At 38.6% G+C, this 20,155-nt stretch overlaps 1 protein-coding gene across 1 annotated transcript in view; it reads left to right on the top strand.

Annotated features, from left to right (window-relative positions):
• The window catches only part of MSH2 (mutS homolog 2), a 53,293-nt gene that overhangs the window by 29,234 nt on the left and 3,904 nt on the right, over nt 1–20,155 (top strand). Inside the window, exons 9-16 of the mRNA XM_014311148.2 lie at nt 2,006–2,205; nt 7,217–7,326; nt 9,331–9,454; nt 10,472–10,622; nt 13,500–13,597; nt 14,655–14,900; nt 16,378–16,582; nt 17,381–17,628. Coding sequence (XP_014166623.1) covers nt 2,006–2,205; nt 7,217–7,326; nt 9,331–9,454; nt 10,472–10,622; nt 13,500–13,597; nt 14,655–14,900; nt 16,378–16,582; nt 17,381–17,628 — 1,382 coding nt within the window. The remainder of the gene's footprint in view (nt 1–2,005; nt 2,206–7,216; nt 7,327–9,330; nt 9,455–10,471; nt 10,623–13,499; nt 13,598–14,654; nt 14,901–16,377; nt 16,583–17,380; nt 17,629–20,155) is intronic.

Consider the following 20,155-nt stretch of genomic DNA (forward strand, 5'->3'; position numbering starts at 1 on the left):
AGCACATCTGGTTAGTGGGCTCGTTTTTAGGCTGTTCAGCAGTTGTGTCAGGTGTCTTTAGTTTGGTTCAGTTCTTACTGCTTTTTTCCCTCCATATCTAAACAATATCTGGTGTTTAAAAGCTGTGTTTGGTCACTGGTTGCTGCTGGCACTTCTGAGAGAAGAGTTTGTGATGTGAGCCCTGAGTGAGGTGTGCTGGGTAAATGGAAGGGATTTGTGACAAACAGGGCAATGTATCTGCTGTGATGAGATTGTGTAGTTCTTGTTATTCCTCCGAGCCACTGACAGAAGTCTGAAAGCTAAAAATTGTGCTCAGAAACACCAACAGGGATCAGAATGGAAAATTGCTTGGCTTTTATGATGTTTCTCATACAAGTCCTGTTCTGTGTTCTTGCAGTAGGTATGTTCAGTGTTTTCCTGTCTATTTCTGACAAGCTCTGTGTACATGCTGAAACTTTAATGTTTCTTTTGGAAGTAAAGCACCCTTATGTGTCAGTAATGTCAATCTCTCAATTTATGTATTAAGGCTGTAGTTTAATGGATAAACATAGAGGTAGGATCCTTTCTCATCTTTTCAGTGATTTTTTTTTGGGGGTATAATACAGAAGATTCACTGGAGTGCGGGGGTAGAATACTTTTTGAAACAGAAGGAATTTTTTGTATACAGAAATGTAGCACTACCTGTCCAGGGCTCTTGTGTTGCTTTAGCCAAAGCCTTTGTTTCCTGGCTTTGCTAATTACCTGAGGCAGTGGACTGTGTTAACCCCTGTGTAGTGTTGCCAGTGTCTGGCACTCTGCACAGCACTGTAATGTAGAGATTGCTGTCAGAATGACAAAAAAATGTAATTTCCAATGCAGTTTGCAAATGCAGATGTTACTGTAATTGAAACAAATGTATTTTTCTGCCAGTAAGCAAAGCAGCAGGGATAATGTGGTGGAAGTTGTCCTTTCCTTGCTTGCATGTCTCTAGATAAAATTAACTTCTCTGCTGAAGCAAAGATATGGACAGATATTATTAATCAGAAATCAGCACAGTATGTAATGTGGGGAGGTCTCTGAAGGAGGCAGAGCTGTTCCTTGGTGTTCTGAAAGTGTGATCAAAGAACACTGACCTTCCCAGCGTTCCAAAATTAACAATATCTGAGTTCTTTTTTTAACAGCAAATGCAAAATGTGTGGAGATGGCAATATTAACTGATGCAAAAACCCCCCAAAAATGTATGAAAATGTGCTAGATGTTTCTAGTGGAGAAGTACAATTTAATGCTCTGTCACTTCTTATTGAGATTTATGCTTCCTTTCGGCACTTAAAGAATATTTATTTCACTATTTTGAAGCTCCCATACCTAAAATTAAAAAAAAAACCAAACAAAATACCAAACAAAAATGTCTGGGAGCAACAGCAAGGGAAGGCAAGCTGGGAGTCAGGGGTGACAAGGCTGGCAGGCAGTACCCCCACTGGTGAGAATGCAGTCCCCCAGTGCCTGCCATGAGGCAAACAGTGGTTTGGAAGTAGTTGGCATGGATTTACAGAGGGAAAATCGTGGCTGGCTAACCCAGTAACCTTCTACAATAGATAAACTAGGTGGTTGGATAAGGGAAGAGCAGGGAATGTTGCTGAAATGGTTTTTTTTCCTGCTTAATACCTCTTCTTCCATAGGCTGCTGGAAGACTTTTTTGCTCGTGAAGGGAAAGGATTAACCTCAAAGTCAGTTCTGAGTCAGCTTTACCTACAGGATAGATGTTGGTATTTGCACTTGGAACAATTGCAAATACCAACAATTGCTGTTCATTAGAAACCCTGACTGTTCAAAACTAGAGAAGCTTGACATGGGTTAAATCTCCTTGCTTTCTCAGCTCATGTGTTGTCCTGTTTTCATTTGGTTTTTTTCTTAACCAGTGGATACAGCCATAGAGAAAATACAGGTAGAAACTGTCAGATAACTGGTGACATAAAAGAATTACAGATCGTGCCATGCTAATCATGGTTATGACTTTCTCATTTAGGTTGAATTTGGTTGAAGCTTTTGTGATGGATCCAGAGCTACGTCAGTGCCTTCAGGAAGATCTGTTACGTCGCTTTCCAGACCTCAACCGCCTGGCAAAGAAATTTCAGAGGCAAGCAGCAAACTTACAAGACTGTTACAGAATGTTCCAGGCTATCAATCAACTGCCTAATGTTGTACAAGCACTACAGAAACATGAAGGTATTGCTACCCCATCTATTCCCAATGTTTTGTGGTGTACTGATGATGCAAAGAAATAGAGCGTAGATTTCCAAAGATGACTTTTTTCCCTGGGTGCTTTTGTTGCAGGAATAAAGCTTTAAACACATTTGAATTTTAAATGACCTGAAATTCCAAAATGCCAATCAGATACTTAAGAATATTCATAGCCAAATCTTTGCAGGAAAATGTGTTCCAGTTAGTGTGTAGCTGGGATGCTTGAACTGTTGGGTGGTGGTGTGAGAATCTTTGACCTGGATTTGTCTCTAGGAATTCCTGACCAACTGTGTGTGTGCTGTGATCTCACAAACAAGATGCCATTCATACAATAGTGTTGTCATCCACTTTGGGTTGTAATTACACACAAAATCCCCCCAGTTTAAGGATTAGTGGTATAACTCAAATGGCTTTTTTTTTAATCATAACGTTCCTGTGTTTGATACAAGTAACATGGCAGGATTTCCTCCAGTCCTCATTAGTAGGAAGCACAATGCTGTGACAAGCAAGTCTAGAAAGTACAAAAGCTGCTATTTTTTTTTCTTCTTCTGTGTATTACCAAGAAAATGAAGAATAAGATCAGCATTCAATTTAGCAGTAGCAATTCTAACCTACCAGAAAGCTCATTTCTATTGAAGGCCATTAATTTGTTAGAAATTCCCTTTGTGTAAAGCAAGCACCACAGCCCGAAAAACAAATATTGTTTGAAATGGTATGGTTACAAAAATTTCTTTCCTCTATTTGAGTAGAAAATAAAACTCCCCAGTGTCTTATACTTTTCTGTACTACAGTTTTACAACTTCAAGTAATGAACCTTCTACAATATTAATCTTAAAAGAAATCAATTTTTGGTTATTGGCTGTGTTATTTCCAAGAGCAATTTAGATCTGAAACTCTGAAGGAACTGACAGATGTAACTCTTGTGCTTGTTTTTGTTTTTAAAGAGCTGTGTCACTCTTCAGCTGCCTCAGTTGCCTCCATTTGGCTTTTCCAAACAGACTCTGCTTGTTTTAACCTTGACATGGAGCTTTCGGATTCCCATCCTATGCTGAGGTGTTAGTTCAGAATGCTGGCTTCCTGTCTTTACTTGCTTTTATATTAGCTGCCATTTGGATCAACAGAGTTCCTGTGTCATAACACTGGGATAGGAAAACAATTCCATTTTTAGAGTTTTGAGGAGCAAGCTGTGTAAGGCAAACTGCTCACCATATGGAAAAGTTAATAGACTGCAAAGGGTTCTTCCTGTTCTACACATGAATCAGTTGGACTTAGGGCAATCACCAGCAGTATATTAAAGATAGTTTAAAATAGGTGGTGTGTTATTTTTATTTTTCTTTGTACTTTTGCCACCTGTTCAAAGTACATGAATGGTCTGGTAATTTTCAATGTACATGAGTGATTCAGACTGAATCTGGTAATTTCTCTGTTTCTGACTGTACAGAATGTTGTAACTCATCAAGGGATGGAAAGTCAGAAAGATTTTTGACAATTCTGAGTATGTGCCAGTTTCAGAACTCCCTTGCCTATGAATGGCTGTGGGGATATAGAGCTATGGGGATACAGAACAACCACAAAGCTATCAGCTGTGACTGCCTTTCCTTCAAAATGAAGCATTGTTTTGTTGAAATCCTTGTTTTTATGGGTGGTGAAAGCTGAGGCGGGGGCTGATGAGTGAAGATGGCTTTTTTCTGGTTTGGCCATAAGAGGTCTGCATAAGATGGGAAAGAGCTCTGAGTCATCAAATCATTTTGCTCTAGCTGGCAAAAGGGAGCAGTTGTTCATTACTCAGATTGCTGGGGCATGAAATTTGGATCCTTTACAAGATTTCTGTCTTCAAGAAGCTGCTGAAGCATCTTCCTTCCTGTCTCAAACAAACACTCTTTAAGTGTGTGAATATGCAGGATACAGGAATTGTGTGCTGGGTGTCAGGTGTGTTTTTCCCATACTGTATACAGTGACTGAATACCCCTTACTGCTTCTTTCAGTCCTGTTCTTTCCCAGACTGTTGCACTGGTGTCTTACAGCCTCTTGTGATCAAACTTGGCTGTTTCCCATCCTTTGTCAGATCCAACTGATTATTCCTTACTCATAGTGGAAACACATTTATCTATCAATGTGTCATCTTACTCAGTGCTACATTTTACATTTCTGTTAGCCCAGTTTTCAAGGTGTTGATCTATTTCTGATTTATCTTATTCCAATATAAGCTACTGATAGCTTCCATATTGCATATTTTAGTGACATTTATAAGCAGCCTTCTTTTCTGCATTAATATGAATTCACACATCTTAAAAAGATAAATGATTCTGTGAGCCCTGGAGGAGCTGATGTCCTTTCAGCTGTTCATCTTTTGCAAGTGGGTGATCTGCTCTTTATCTGCACTCTGGTCATGGCATAAATCATAGATCTTGCACCTTGGCACCTCCTGTGACACCATGCTGAATGCTTTAGAAGAGCCCAAATTAGCTCTGCAGAGTCCTCTTTGTCTCAGGCAGTCAGTATTTTAGACAGATGTTGCACCATATGGATATTATCTACCTGTAGGTATATACTGTATACTGTATTTTATCCCAGTTTCCATTGTTCTTTTCCTTTCATGCCACTTCCCATTGCACTATCAAAATGACTGGTGTACTTAATCATTGGGATTGGTCTGTTTTGCCTGGATAGAGCAGTGTCATTTTGCTGCCAAACTAACTGTGTGTTTCAAGTCTGAAGATTAGTGTTTTGTTTTAATTGCCAGACAGCATTTTTAAACCATATTAATAGTCATGTCTTTAACATGTGTAATAAACACTTGTCTGTGTTTCAGTAAGTAAATTATGGTTTAAATTAAAGACTGCACCTGGGCACAGATAGGCTCTGGGATCAATATGCATCTCTGCTTTTGATGGTGCATAGCTCTATTAGTCTTTCTCTCAGTGGTTACTTTCCACCCTAATAATGTTGAGTAGGTGCAAAAGAGCATTTTTTTTTTACTATGCATCTTTTCTATGAGTTAATGAATACAGGTGCAAGACATGTTAGAGTTTAATTTAGAATTTTTCAGTGATGTTTCTTGCTCATATTCTTGTAATGCCAGGTGTTTTAAGAAAAGCATGTGCAAATAACTTCTGTAAACCCTCATTATTCACTGACTCCACTGTTTTACTTCCTTCAATCAAGTGCTGGATACCAAGTTTGAAGTTGGATTAAAAGTGAAAATAAATTTTGCAGTGTATCACTTGGACCCATATAAATGAATGTATGTAAATACATCAGTATTTTATTTACTTAATAAATTAATATATTCTAATTCTAATATATTCTAACTTTTGAATGTGACATTTCCTATGGTGTTTGAGGTGTACCCTTCTAGTTTAAATAATGAAATGGCATCATGAAACTTCCCAACTCAAGAAAACAAATTAAAATAGCTACTTTAAGTTAAAGCACAATTGTTTTTCATTGATTCAAGAATATTGAAGCTCATTTCATGTATTCTGTCAGCTGGGAACTGCTAAGCCCACTCTGAAAAATGGACATGAAACTTTTTCTGCTCTTCAGTTTCTTTCTTCTTTGTTGGCTGCTTTTATTTTATAGGTTGGTTTAGATGTGTCTTCTTACAGGAGGGAAAAAACCAAGATATTAAGAGAGCAAGCAAGAAATTTGGAATTGAAAACAATCTTTATTTCATATCTTTTGGTTTTGAAGATTTTTAATCAGCAGAAAACTCCATTTTTGCAAGTTCAGTAATCTCTCAACAAGATGTAATTTTTTTCTCTATTAATAGATATTAGTCAGTTTAGAGCTTTCACTTTAAAAGTTTGAGGGACTGGGGAAGCAAAAAGGTATGGTAGAAAAAGAAATCAAACCAAACTTTTTCTTTCTACTTCAACTGAGAGAGGAGAGATTCACGTGGGTAATTGTGTTATCACTGTGTAATTTCTATAAATTTCTATGTCACTTTTTCTTAGGAAAGGCTAGGACTTTTTTCTTAGTCTGGCAAGAAATTGAGAGGCTCTGGAATATCCAGAGCTTAATTCTGTATTTCTCTGTTAATGTGCAAAGCCTTGTCTGTAAGCATTAGAGGCAGCAGCATGATTCTGTACATAATTCAGTGAGTGTAAGCTCATAGTATTGGATTCATTTTGAGGCATTTTTTGTAAATCATATACTCAATAATGCTAATCTATCTGTGATTAAATCATAACTTGAAGTGACTGCAAAGATGTAAACATGCATTTACTGACAGAATGTTTCCACAGCTGGCTGCTGGATATAGGTGCTTATTTGTAGCTTATGTGTACCTGAAGAAAATACTTCCTTCACAAATTTGGCAATATCTGTGCATGTTAATTTAACTCTGAACTGCTCTTGGTGTTCAGTGCTTTTGGTGTTCCATGGATTTCCAGCCAATATGTGTTCTGTGCAGTTTGACTTGGTGCTACAGAGTATCTCTGTTAATTTTGATGCCTTCCTGTCTAGTGGAAGGAAGTTGCTGTAAAGACCTTGTTATAATGTGGTCTTTTTTTGTGGAAAACAAAAGCTGATAACATACACTTCAGTTGCTATGTCCATATTTAATTACCAGATATTCCCAGTATTATGTAATATTTTATTAAGAAGAATTAAAAGCTGTGAGTGTGGAAGATAAGACCCACATTTTTTGCAGAAGGCATGTCAACTTTTTCTGTGCAAGAATTGGTAATATGCAGACAATAGGTTTGCTTTTATACTGTTGTTTGTTGTTTTACTCATAGTAGAAGGGAATTAATACCCCCAGTTATGAGCAAAGGTGACAGAATAGGTACAGGCTTAATCAGAATGTAGATGGGATATTTAGAAAAATATCCCACCAATTTTAGAAAAATGTACATGTGTTTCAGTGAAATATTCATAGCCCATCTTTGTAAAATTAACCAGCTAAGCAGTTGTGTTGTTTTTCTTGGATAAGTGAATTCTGGTAGATCTGTGGGGGTTTGTGAATGATAATTTTTTTGTTTGTTTGTAACAGGAGCTCACCAGATGTTGTTGTTGGCTGTATTTATAACACCTCTTAATGATATCTGCTCTGACTTCTCAAAGTTTCTGGAGATGATAGAAACAACATTGGACATGGAAAAGGTATGAAATGTTGTGTGGGCAGGATTTACTCAGCAATTAAAGTTGCTTATTGAGCTTTGCAATCTGCTCTATATGAACTAAATTTAATTGATCATCTGTATTAAGTAGCTAGTGATAATTTAGCTGTATATAGAAATATATGCTACATTTAGAAATATATGAAGGCTGTTATTAGTGTATCAGGGTACTCAACAGGATATTCACCCACTATCTGAAATTATCTAGGCAGTGAAAAAAGCTTTGGGTGCATTGATGTTGTGGACCTGAAACTATTTTTTAAAGATCTCATCAGTATTAAAAGTGGAGAAGTAATGTTGTCATTTCTCCACTTTGCATTTTTAAAGTTACAGTGATAAGTCTCAAATCCAAGATGTAGCCTAGGATATGTTCATTACTTGGGAAGTCTTTTAGGATTTTCTTTTATTTTTTTATTAACCAGGGGTTAGAATTATCCTAAGTGAAGGTCTCAGCTGACTGCAGAAATAAGAGAGCTACCTAAACATGTGCCAGACCTGGTAGGAAGGGCCATTTGTTGAATTTGAGTTAAAAATTTTGAACATGCGTACTTTTCTCCAAAGGCAGGAGCACTGTGTTTTCTTTCTTTGTATTGTGTTGTGCATCCATCAACTGCATTTTACTGTTTATGGAAGGACTTGTTTGATTGACATGTTGCTGTAATTTGTGATGTATGGTAATGAAGAAATTTATAGCTTTTTACCAGTTACAGACCATCTGTTGATGCAGTTTGAGTGCCCTGGGACTCTGTTTTCTTTAAAAGTAACAGCTGTTTAAGCCTTCACCCTTCATAGTCCAGCTCTTCAAGTTTCTTTTCAAGTTCTACTTTAAAAATGTTTTGTTGTCCTTCTAAACAGAATAACAAGTCAGTTATTTTTAGTCAAATCCCATAGAATCTGGCATGTTAAGTTTGATTTCTCCCCTCCTTCAAGGTACTGGAAAATGTCTATAGATAAGCCAACACTGGTTTTACCCGAAGAATAAACCTTGTCCCTATGAACACTAGAATCTGAACTTTGACTTGAAATTCCTCTTGGATTTTGAGGGAGTTCAAATAAAATACACAGTTCTATTCTGAGTGCAATTGAAGGATAGGTTGCCATAGCAACTAAATTATGTCAATAATCCATTCTAATATAAAAAGAAACATCTAAGTTCAAAAAGCGTGGGATATGGTTATTCATTTACCTAGCTGTAATAAAAGTTGAGAAACTGTCACTTCCATTCCTATTTATCTCAGAATCATAAGAGGCCTTTGAGAAACCATCTACTCCAACCTCCTCCTCAAGTCAGGGCAACTTCAAAGTTTGGTGGTGCTTTTGGTACATAGCCACCTGGCAGTGGAAGCACAGGGAAGGGAGAGAAAAAAGATGAAATACAACAAAAAGATGAAATGCTTCATCCTCGCCTCTGAAAATTTAAGCTTAGAAGGAACCGTGTCTGCTTTTCAACTCAAGAGCTGGGTTGAAATTGGTAGGATTTTTGTGACACTATGTAGGTTCCTTCCTAAACCTCTAGAGTCTCTTTTGGGGCAGAAATTACTGATTCAAAAACTTCAGTTTCCAAAGGCTTCTTGTTTTGAAACACGCCATGCTCTGGCTTGATTAGCTGCCTAAGTCCAGGGTAGCAGAAATGATCATGTACATGACAATTTCATTCCCTCTGGCTTCCCTTTTTGCCCTGCCTACTGCTCAGTCATTTGTTTGCAAATAAATGTGCAGACAACTCCATTTCAGCAGAAAGGAGTCTGTTAAATTGGTATATTTTGCGTGTATGAAGTACATTATGTGAGAAAACAAGTATTTGAGATGTGTTTGTTTTTCAGTTGAACCAGACACCAACTATCACAAACAACATTGCATGACAACATTATATATTTATAAAAAACTTCATGTGAATTATGAAGTAAATTCATTTCACTGTGTATGATCAGGAAGATTTTTTTTATTGCTTATGTTCATATAATTTTTTCTTGTTATTTTTCTCTAGGTGGAGAATCATGAATTTCTCGTCAAGGCTTCTTTTGATCCTAATTTAACAGAATTAAGAGAGAAGATGAATGAACTGGAAGAAAAAATGCAGTCCTTACTAAAGACTGCAGCCAAAGAGCTAGGTAGGGCTTGGAACTGCCTTTCATCCGTGTCCCCTTTGTGAAATGTTTTGCAATCAGGTGATGAAAACTGGTATAAAGAAGTTAAACGGTTAAAGGATATTTGCATTTTTTTTATTATTGAGTTGGGCTGACTTTGGTTGTTGCAGTACAAGCTGTTGAAAACAGAGGGATTGTTGGCTTATAATTTTGCCTTAATTTTTTTTAAACATTCCAAATTATTTCAGAAATGATCATATATGTTACAGAATCCATTTTGTACAACTGTAACTCATCAAACTCTTGGCTAGCTCTAGTTCTGTTTTACATTCTTTGAGGACCTGCCCTTTTTTCCCCCCTTCTGTGCATTATCCTGAGTGTCCATTTAGCTTTCTTTTGATGTTCCTTGCAAAATATAATTCATCAGCAAATGAGACATTTAAAGTGTTGATTATCCTATGCAGAAAATTCCATGTGCAGCTGATGAATTGAAAGAGCAACTTTAAGAAAAAGAAAAAGCCATCAACTTTTAATACAAATATGCCAAGGAAAATTGACAACTCTATACTTATTTTGGGTTACACCTTTAAGAGCTTGCTTTTTTGTTGTTGTTGTTGTTTAGATTTTTTTGTGTGTGTGTATGTAAAGATGATACCTGAATGAGAAGAAGGAAAGCCAAGATTGTGTAGCGATGGAATGAGAAATCTTGTAACAGAGCTATGTGTTAGTAGAAGGATCATGAAAGTAAAGGTGCTGTGCTAACAGCAACAATGCAGAGTGTCCTTGCATTTTGAGAGCCTGATTTGAATATACAGTTTGAGAGCACTTTAAAGTAAGAGCAGAGAATAAATCCATATATATTTGTGTTTGGTCTGGGTATTTTATTTCTCATAGCTGTACAGAACCAAAGCAGGTCCACTCAATTAGGTCATGTAAGAGAGGCTAAATCATGGGAACTGAGGGCTAGTGAGCAGGAATAGCACAGGCTGCAGGATTTGTGATAATACAACTAGTTTCTTTTTCTTTGTTTTCATCTGAAAGGTTTGGAAGCTGGCAAAAGTATCAAGCTGGAGACAAATTCACAGTTTGGGCATCACTTTAGGGTAACTTGTAAGGAGGAAAAAGCTCTCCGTAACAATTCGAAATATGGAATCATTGATACACAGAAGAATGGTGTGAAATTTACTAACAGGTATGAGATGATACTGGTGGTTTTTTAAGCCTGTTCTGAAAGTAATAGAATTATTCCTTTATAATTATGCTGATAAACTGGATTCTCTACAAACTGTCACCTTTTTAATTGGCTCACAGATTGAAATATTGAGCAGGACTGGCATAGAGTTTATGTTAAAAGCTGCATTCCCCATTTATGTTGCCAACTGTTGTCTATTTTTGGTCCTTTGTCTTGGGCTAATTTCTCTGTTTTAGCTGCAGCAAGTATCATAATTGCTTTTACTGTGAGTGTTTATACAGACACAAGCTGCAGTAGGGAATTTATGTTTATCACCAAATGTGACATGCAGAATTCTGTTGCTGATTACCTTTTTCTTCCCTTTGTTCCAAATCCTCTCTAATTTCTGTTAGTCTTGTGCATTGAACTTCAATTCTTGGCACTTTTAATTGAGCAGTTAAAAAAAAATTAAGTCTTCAGGTTAATTGCATTGAGGCTGTTTCAATGTGTCCTTCTCTGGACAGCAAGTCTGACACAGATCAGCTGAGAAGTCTGTATTTTTTTGTTGAATTTTAGCTCTTCTGGAGTTTTTTAGCAGGAGCAGGGTCTGCATCAGTCGTCAGATGTTTCTCTGTTCTTCAGTGTTTTTATACAGAGGAAACAAAGTAGAAAGTTGCATGTGCAGAATTGGGTAATAATTTAGGTTGAAGGCTGCTTCTTATCCCTCACTCAAAGCTGATGCGCTTTGGAAGTTAGATCCCATCTCAAGCTTAGATGGGGTAGCCCAAGGCTTTGCCTAAGTGCCCATCTTCTAAGTATCCTTCACAGCTCGTGGGCACAAGTTCCAGTGCTGAATTGCTATTGATGAAAACTTTCCTGATCAGATCTAATGAGAATTTTCCTCACAGAAACTTGGGATCTTAGGGTCTGCTTCTTTTGCTCTGCACCTCCAAGGAGAGTCTGTTGCCTCTTCCCTCCAAGCTGACCCCAGATTCTCAGCCTGGGCAGGCATCTCTCTCAGCCTGGTCCTTGTGTGCCTCATGCTCCAGCTCTGTACGTTTGTGGTGAGCATCTGCTCCAGGTTCAGTGTTGGGAAGACAAAACCCAAAACCAGAGATGTCATCTCAGGAGTGCTGAGTAGAGGGGAAGAATGACTTCCTTCAACCTACTGGGTCCACTCTAGCAAGAGCAGCCAGCATGGCCTTGGCCTTCTCTGCCTCAGGGCCACGCTGCTGGCTTGTGTCCAGCTTCTTGATGGTGTAGAGACTGGTTTCTGTTAATCACTCACTTCCATAGTTATAAATCGTTTGAAAAGGAGGGCAAACATAGTGGTTCACACCAGCCAATGTGCTGCTGTCAGGACCCAGGGCATCCCCCTGGCTGTCCTGAGCAGCCAAGACCCCTGCCAGGGGGCTCAGAGACCCTGGCACAGAGCCCAGAATGCCTGTGGTTTTGATTGTGACCCATGGAGCAAGTTACCAACCTTAGATGAAGATCTGCAAGCCATGACAAATTAGGTAGAATGATAGTGAATTTATCACAAGGTGAAAAAGTAGATTTTGGGGTTTTTAGAATGGGGATTCAGGGGGGCAAGATGGAGGGATCTGGGTGTGTCCAGCCTTTCTCCTTCTTCTTCTTGGCCTCCATCTTCTGCTGTGATGGTGGCGCTTACAGATTGGTTTAGAGTAGAAGCTCACTGTCTAACATGGGTGATAGGTATTGGAAAGTTATTGTAAACATTGTATACATAGTTTTTAATATAAAGACATAACACTGCCCTGGGGGCAGGCAGAGTGCCTGGACTGTTTTGCTGAGCAGACCTCAGCAGGTCAGGAGAAAGAATTTTATAGATGAGATACAATGAACAAGCTTGAGACTGAGAAATGAAGAGCCCTGATTCCTTCTTCAAGCGCCGGGCTGGGAAAAGAGACTTTGGAACTCTTCTCGGGGTCACTCTGAGCAGCGAGAGACCCCAACATGCTGGTGTATTTCACACCAATTTACTTAAATGAACAAAGTGTAAACCCTAATTGCATTTTGTTTTAACATTTACTTGGAGGATATTTTTTGAAAACATCCATGAAATGTAAAACAGCTTTTTTCTGATTGCAAATATGTTGTGAATCTAAATGCATGATGAAGTTAGGCTTGTCTGTAACTGAGAAGATGTACTTAGAACCTGTACTTTGTCATCTGCTACTTTCCCTTAGTGAGGCAGCCCGTGCATCACTAATAAAAAAGAATTCTCTGTACTTAGTTAAGTTATAGTTGCTTCTGTAGGTGGTACTTGAAGCACAAGACTGACTTCTGCCTGTAGTGTGGGCACGCTACTTGGGTGTGTTTCTTATTCAGTCTTGCAGACTCTTGTTCTTTGTTTAGGAGACAAGCTTGAGAAGAATAAAAACTTGTTTAAACTCTTTGTCTTTATTTCAGCTTACTTTAGTTTGAAGATCAGAACCTGTTCATAGTGACAGTAATTAATTTAGGTTTTTACTAAATGAAAGAAGTCAATGCCTTCAGATCTGATAAGCCTGTTGTAGGACTCTGGGCTAATTACACCGTTGCTTAGCAGCAAAATGTAGCAAAATAGCCAGAAATTCACTTTGAAGAGCTCGTCCTTATCACACAGCAGTTCTATAACAAACATAGATGATGTCATGTGTTGATGCTAGAATTTCTGGTTTGGCCCTTACGGGTGATCTTAAACTTGGAATTAATCTTGAGGCTGCCTTGGTGTGGATGAATTGTAGGTCAGTTGCTTTGTGGTCTTTGTGCTGAGCCTTGCTGTTAAAACAGCTGAGGACACTTGGTATAGATTCAGATGAGGAGGCCAAAAGTTTGGCACTGTAGGTGAAGGCAGAAAATTACAGCTCCTAAATACTCTTGTTTTGTTCACAGCAAACTGAGTGCCATCAATGATGAATATATAAAGAACAGGGAAGAGTATGAAGAGGCTCAGGATGCAATTGTTAAGGAAATCATTAACATTGCTTCAGGTGAATATGCCACTGTTGATGTGTGTCACAGTCTGGAGTGCTGGGAGGGAGGACTTGCTGTTTCTTTGAGGGTCTTTCACGTAGACAAACTGTAATATTGCACAAAGAATTGGTGTGAAAAGTGAGGTGTGAGCTGTTGAAAGTTTGAAATATGAATTGTCTTCTGTCGCCAGACCCTTTCCTGGCATTGCTGCAAATGTGCAGTGATGAGGTGTGTGCAAATGCTAATCCCACAATAGGAACAAAAATAAGGCCATAAGGGTTACATCTGTCCTCCACCTACCTCCCTGACTCTGGGCATCTTCACCCAGACAGCAGAAGAGGTAAAGGACAACAGAGAACTGAAGAAGTGGGACCTGAGGTCTAAGAACATTGAGAAGCAGTATAAGATCAAGTTAGTCACTGCTTATATGGCAATAAAAATTACTGGTTTCCTAAGTTATTTCCATATATTTTGCTCCAAGATTGCCTACTTACAGGGCATTCTTTACTATCCTTCACCAAAAGCAGAAGGGACACTGGGGAATTTGGGCTGTAGACTCCAGTCCCTCATCCCTTTCACAGAAGAAAATCAGACACCAAAACTTCAAAAGCTGTTACTGGGGATGCTGGGCCATCTAGCCTGGTGTCACAGGCTCTGTATCTGACAGACCTCTCCCTCCCATCATTCACACAAACACAGATGGCTGCTGTGTTTGAAGTGTCTGTGCTGTGTCTGAAGTGTCTGTGCTGTGTCTGAAGTGTCTTTGCTTGCATGAGCATCAGAGTGCTGTGTATTATTCATGAAGGAAACTTACTGGATTTCCAGATGAGGAAAACAATCAACATGGCCTTACCCCCTCCTTTCCTTAGTCTGGGGAAGTCTCCTTGATCTTCAAGGCATGGGAGCTTCAGGATTGCATCCTAGGCTCTCCCAGGAGGTGACTTTCCTCTTGAAGACAATTGTTATTGCAGATGAATTAACTTGGTGGATTCAGTGTAGGCTTCAAGGTACCTTCTCAGCAGGAGCAAAAGACTGGCTGATGGCACTGAACTCCCATCTCCTGCGTGCACACAGGTTATGCAGAGCCCATGCAGACCATGAACGATGTGATAGCCCAGCTGGATGCCATTGTCAGCTTTGCCCACGTGTCCAACGGGGCCCCGGTGCCCTACGTGCGGCCCGTGGTGCTGGAGAAGGGCCAGGGCAGGATGGTGCTGAGAGGGGCCCGGCACCCCTGCATCGAGGTGCAGGATGAGGTGGCCTTCATCCCCAATGACATCACCTTCGAGAAGGGCAAGCAGATGTTCCACATTATTACTGGTAAATATTGCCATTCTCTGCTTTGTTTGTTGTTTACTTTGTGAATGTCTCGGGTATTTTCAATAATGATGTCTTTTTAAAAAGGAAAAACCAAACCAGCAACAGGCAAAACAAATCAGCAAGCTAATAAAATTCTGTCAAAACTATTTCTCTCATCAAGGGCGAGCAGCTACTGAGTTATCATCTTTCTGCAAGGGGAGTAAGATTTAGCTCTGGAAAAGAAGGGAGGGTATTTGTAAGCTATTATTTATTGCTAGTTTTGATTATATATTTTTTTAAAGTGTCCACAATGTTCATGTGAAGTGTTACCTTTGACTGTGGATATTCTATCTCTTCTCCAGGCACAGTTCTCATAGTCCAAACTAATACTAATGGAGTTGGTTATTGTCATTTTAGTTGTAGTGCACTGCTTGGAAGAGGTGATCACTAATTTACAAAGAGTCATTTGCGAAGAAAAGAGAGGCTGCTGGACTGTAGAAAATAAGAAATTAGTCCTTCCATAAAGTAAGACCGTAGTGAATGTAACTCCACAAGCCAGGCAACCTCAGGAGCTGAAAAGCCTGACCCTGCTAAAGTGATTTGGAAAATTCCACTAGGCATCAATTGTACTTTGTTAGTGTTTTCTTTGTGAAGCATTAAAGTTGATTTTAAATGCAAAGCATCTTTCAATGACTGTACCATTTTTTACCCTTTTCTCTGGTGTAATTAAGATAATTTTACTACACACTAAAACATTTTTAGTGTTTATAGATTTAATTGAATCTAAATTTCCATCCAGATGTCCTTAACATACGTTCTGAGTGGCAAAGATCTGAAATTAGAGAATAATTAATGAGCACTTCTAACATAATCAAAAAGAAAAATCAAATATCTGAATTAATGCATGGTAACACGCTTCTTTTTCTGGTTAGCAAAAGTGTAAAATTGGTTTTAATTATCGGTTTTCTGGATAATACTTTTTATTTCATTTGTATTTCATTTACAATTAACTGCTTAATATCTGGGTTTGCTGATTCTGAGGGACCCATTAGCTTGTACCCAGCCTGTAACTAAGCTTTTCATTTTTACAGAGAAATTGTAATAGTTGTTTGTAATAATTTGTTTTCACCTCAATTCTTAAGCAGAAATAAATACTGATAATTTTTTAATTTAAAGCTTATTATTTTTAGGTATGAATACATGTTTTAGATGACTGCTTATACTTTTGAAAAATCCCAAAGCTTATGAAGGCCCCTGATTTTCTGTGATCACCTTTCTTTTGAAAAAGGAGCATTCAGTAAGACAAACAATCAAGCCTTGTTAGCCCTGGAGCCACCTGTTGCACCTGTTAGACAAGTTTGCTCCTCTTTTCTGGCAAGGGAGTAATAAATTTAAACACTCTTTGTTCTAATTTAGAGCCTATTCTCCTTTTAAAAAACTGTTGAATTGTAAAAAGATGATGCTTTTTCAATTAATTTTTGGAAAATTTCTTCTTTAGGCCCTAACATGGGGGGAAAATCAACATACATCCGGCAGACAGGGGTTATTGTTCTCATGGCCCAGATTGGGTGTTTTGTGCCCTGTGAGTCTGCAGAAATAACGATTGTGGATTGTATCCTGGCTCGGGTGGGAGCAGGAGACAGCCAGCTCAAAGGAGTGTCTACTTTCATGGCTGAGATGCTGGAAACTGCCTCAATCCTCAGGCAAGTCCTGTGCTTTTGTTTGATTGTATTGGTTGGGGTTGATGGGAAAAGAAGTACTCTAAGAGAGGTGCATTTGAGATTTTTCTTTTGTGGGGAATCTTAGTGGAGAATTGTCACATTGACATTTTCTGAAAAATCCCTTCGCGCAGGATTTTTCTCCTGGGAAGCTGAGAGGCCTCAGAGAAAAATGAAAACAATAATTATGTCATTTGCTTCTCCTATGTTTTGCTCATGTGGAATATGTTTGGACATTATTTACCAACAGGTGGTTGTTTCATTCGTTTTCTGTGAATTATTTTGACTCATTGGCCAATCAGTGCCAAGCTGTCTCAGGACTATGGAGAGAGTCATGAGTTTTCATTATTATCTTTTTAGCCTTCTGTAAGTATCCTTGCTGTACTCTTTAGTGTAGTATTCTTTAATATAATACAGTATCATAAAATAATAAATTAGCTTTCTGAGAACATGGAGTCAGATTCATCATTCCTGCCTTCATCTTGGGGAAATGCACATACAATTGAGAATCTCAAGTTCTTTTTAGCTGGTACAAAAGTTCTGGAAGTAGCCTTCTGTTTATTCCAGTGGTCAATACAGAGTTGCTACCAAAAGGCCAAAGTCTAAATGGGACCAAGAACCTAGTGTGGAATGATCTGTGCGATGCTGTGTCGCCACTATATTTGTTAATAAGAAGGGTCTTTTGCCTCTTCCATGCTCTGCGTCCGCAGCAGAACTTGTGATACTCGAAAATCCAGAGTTCATGCTGCTCTCAAACATTAACAAATGCTCTTGTGCTTTTAGGACAGCAACTGAAAACTCCCTGATAATCATTGATGAGCTGGGAAGAGGAACTTCCACCTACGATGGCTTTGGCTTAGCCTGGGCTATCTCAGAATACATTGCCACCAAAATCTGTGGGTTTGCCATGTTTGCTACACACTTCCATGAGCTCACAGCTCTTGCTGACCAAGTGCCAACAGTGAATAACCTCCATGTCACTGCTCTGACCAGCGATGACACACTCACCATGCTTTATCGGGTCAAGGAAGGTAAGGCCGGGTCTCAGCTTCCTGTTGCCCTGAGAGAGAAAAATCTTCATGTGTGGATTTTTTAAATATTTTTTCTTGTTAAGGTTGGGATTAAACGTGTGAGATAGTGTTTGTCATTCAGATTTAGATGTTTATTAATGTTTATTTATACTACAGTCTTATAAGTTGTGAGTTCTGCTGTGCTTTCCTAATAAATTAAAAAATGGAGCCATATTTCTCTTTCTAGGAGGTCTTCTAAGGATAAACTGTTTAATTAAGAAATGGCACTTAAATTATTTTTATTTTTAACTTAATAACTACTTGTGACCCTCAGTGTGGACTTTTTTATCTAATTACACAACATTACTTAAACTCATGAAGAAGAAGGACTAGCTTCTGCTCTGAAACTTCTGTTTTGTTTTGTATGTATTACTGTATTCAAAATCTTAAAACTCCAAGTTTTTTGCTATGTGACATTACACATTTCTGTTCAAACTACACACTTACAATCCTAGTTCTATTATTCAATTTTGGAAGCTTTCTCTACAGCTTCAGGTTGTGACAGAAGCTCTGTGTGAGCACAGTAGGTGATGATGTTAATGATTATTTCTTAAGCTGTCTAGGCTATTTCTGCCGCTCAGGTTGATGCTTTTGAGTTGCTCCCTTTTTCTTTTTTAAAGAAGAAGGGTTCCAGTAGGTTCTTTTCAGTTTTCCTAAAACAGCTATTTTAACCTGCTGATGGAAGAGACTTATATTTCTTAAACTGTTCTTTTAAAAGGAATGAGTGCACCTTTTATGTGCTGACAATTTTTAATAATGGCTATTTCATTGTAATAAGACTTAGTCTTACGTTGCCCAATTTATACAGGAGTTTGATGTAGGAAAAATCATGGTTAATTTTTAGCAAATGGCATCACAATAAAACAAGAAGTAGCCTGTTTTGTTAGTATAATTTCAGTTCGATGTATTTAATTAAAGTCTTTTAGTGGATCCAGTTATTCCTTTCAGTATTAAATTGAACAATTTTTAATTAGGCATAATTTCATCTATTTGTCCTGTTTCCCTATATCCCCATAATTTGTTTTTGTTCCCTTCAGTAGGAGCCTGTATTTATTGCTAAAAAAAGCAGAGCTGTAACTGTGCCTTGCAAGGTGTGCCCATTTATGGCATTCTAATTTAGTTGTGAACTCTACAGTGATTTTGGATTGTTCTCACTAGAGTATTTCAGTTTGGTGGGCAGCCTCTGGGCTGAGGTTTTGATTTAAAATGTGGGCGGAGTACTCCTCGCTCTGTATACCTCTTAATTTTCCTCTCCTGAGTTCCACAGTGGAGGAATGACTTAGGTAACACTTGAATGGGTAGAGCAGGGCTACTGTAGAACACTCTGGCTATCCTGGGTCTGATACCTTGCTGGTTTTGCTCCTATGACATTACTAACTGCCTATTTCTTACTCATTTCTTCTGGTTTTAAATCCATTAAATTACTTCATTTCTTGCCTGTAGATTACATGTATGACCACTTCTCATTTTGTGTTCCCCTCTGGCTATAATCTTGCAGTTAGGTTTTGGGTACTTTTCTGTAAAGCTGTGGGAGACTGCTTTGAGCAAGGGGAATCACAGCAGGAGCTGATGTAAGGAATGTTCCTAGGGAATGCCCAGTTTCTGCTTGAATATTACTCCAAATTGCTGTGGCTCTGGTTCCCAGCCAGGCCCACTGGAGAGGAGGGGTCTGTGGTTCTTTCCTAGTTTGCTGTTCCCCATCTTCTCCAGCACATGTTGAGCTCCTTCCACAAAGTGAAGGTTCAGGCTCAAATTGGTGCTTAAAAGGTGACTTAGTGTGGCATTGGAACTGAATAAAAATAGTCATAAAAATAGCCATGAACTGCTGAAAGTGCACATACCAAGTGGTTTTTGTGCAGCAAGAGATGGTGATGGACAGAATCTGCCAACAAGCCACCTTTAGGTGCCTCAGTTTGAACATGTTGGTTGAGGAGGGAGTCAATATACACTATATCTAAACCTTCTACATCCCTTGGAACAGCAGCTCCTACAGTAAAGCCCCCTGATATTCCCCTGTTCGGTGGGTTCTCGTTCTTCAACCCACTCCTTTTGTTTTTAAAACCTGTATTAATTCAGCCATTCTGGTCATGATAAGAACTGGAGAAGTCCAGTTTCATATTTTTCTTCAATCAGTTTTGCCATTTTTAGTCATACACATCTTTGTACATGCAATGTCTTTTCGTTGCACCCACTTTCTTGGAAGTGCTGTTGAGCATGGAGTCATGATAAGAACTGGAGAAGCCCAGTTTCATATTTTTCTTCAATCAGTTTTGCCATTTTTAGTCATACACATCTTTGTACATGCAATGTCTTTTTGTTCCACCCATTTTCTTGGAAGTGCTGTTGAGCATGGAGACGCAAAATTTTTATCTGTCTACTTAAACCTGTCAGAGGAGATGCAACACTATGAAATCTTCATCTTTAAATACCTGGTCTCCAGTCAGATATCCATCTCTCACCTAAGTTTCTGCATTTAGTCTTGCACTCT

Source organism: Geospiza fortis, unplaced genomic scaffold (assembly GCF_000277835.1).
Source record: "Geospiza fortis unplaced genomic scaffold, GeoFor_1.0 scaffold149, whole genome shotgun sequence".
Taxonomy (NCBI): domain Eukaryota; kingdom Metazoa; phylum Chordata; class Aves; order Passeriformes; family Thraupidae; genus Geospiza; species Geospiza fortis.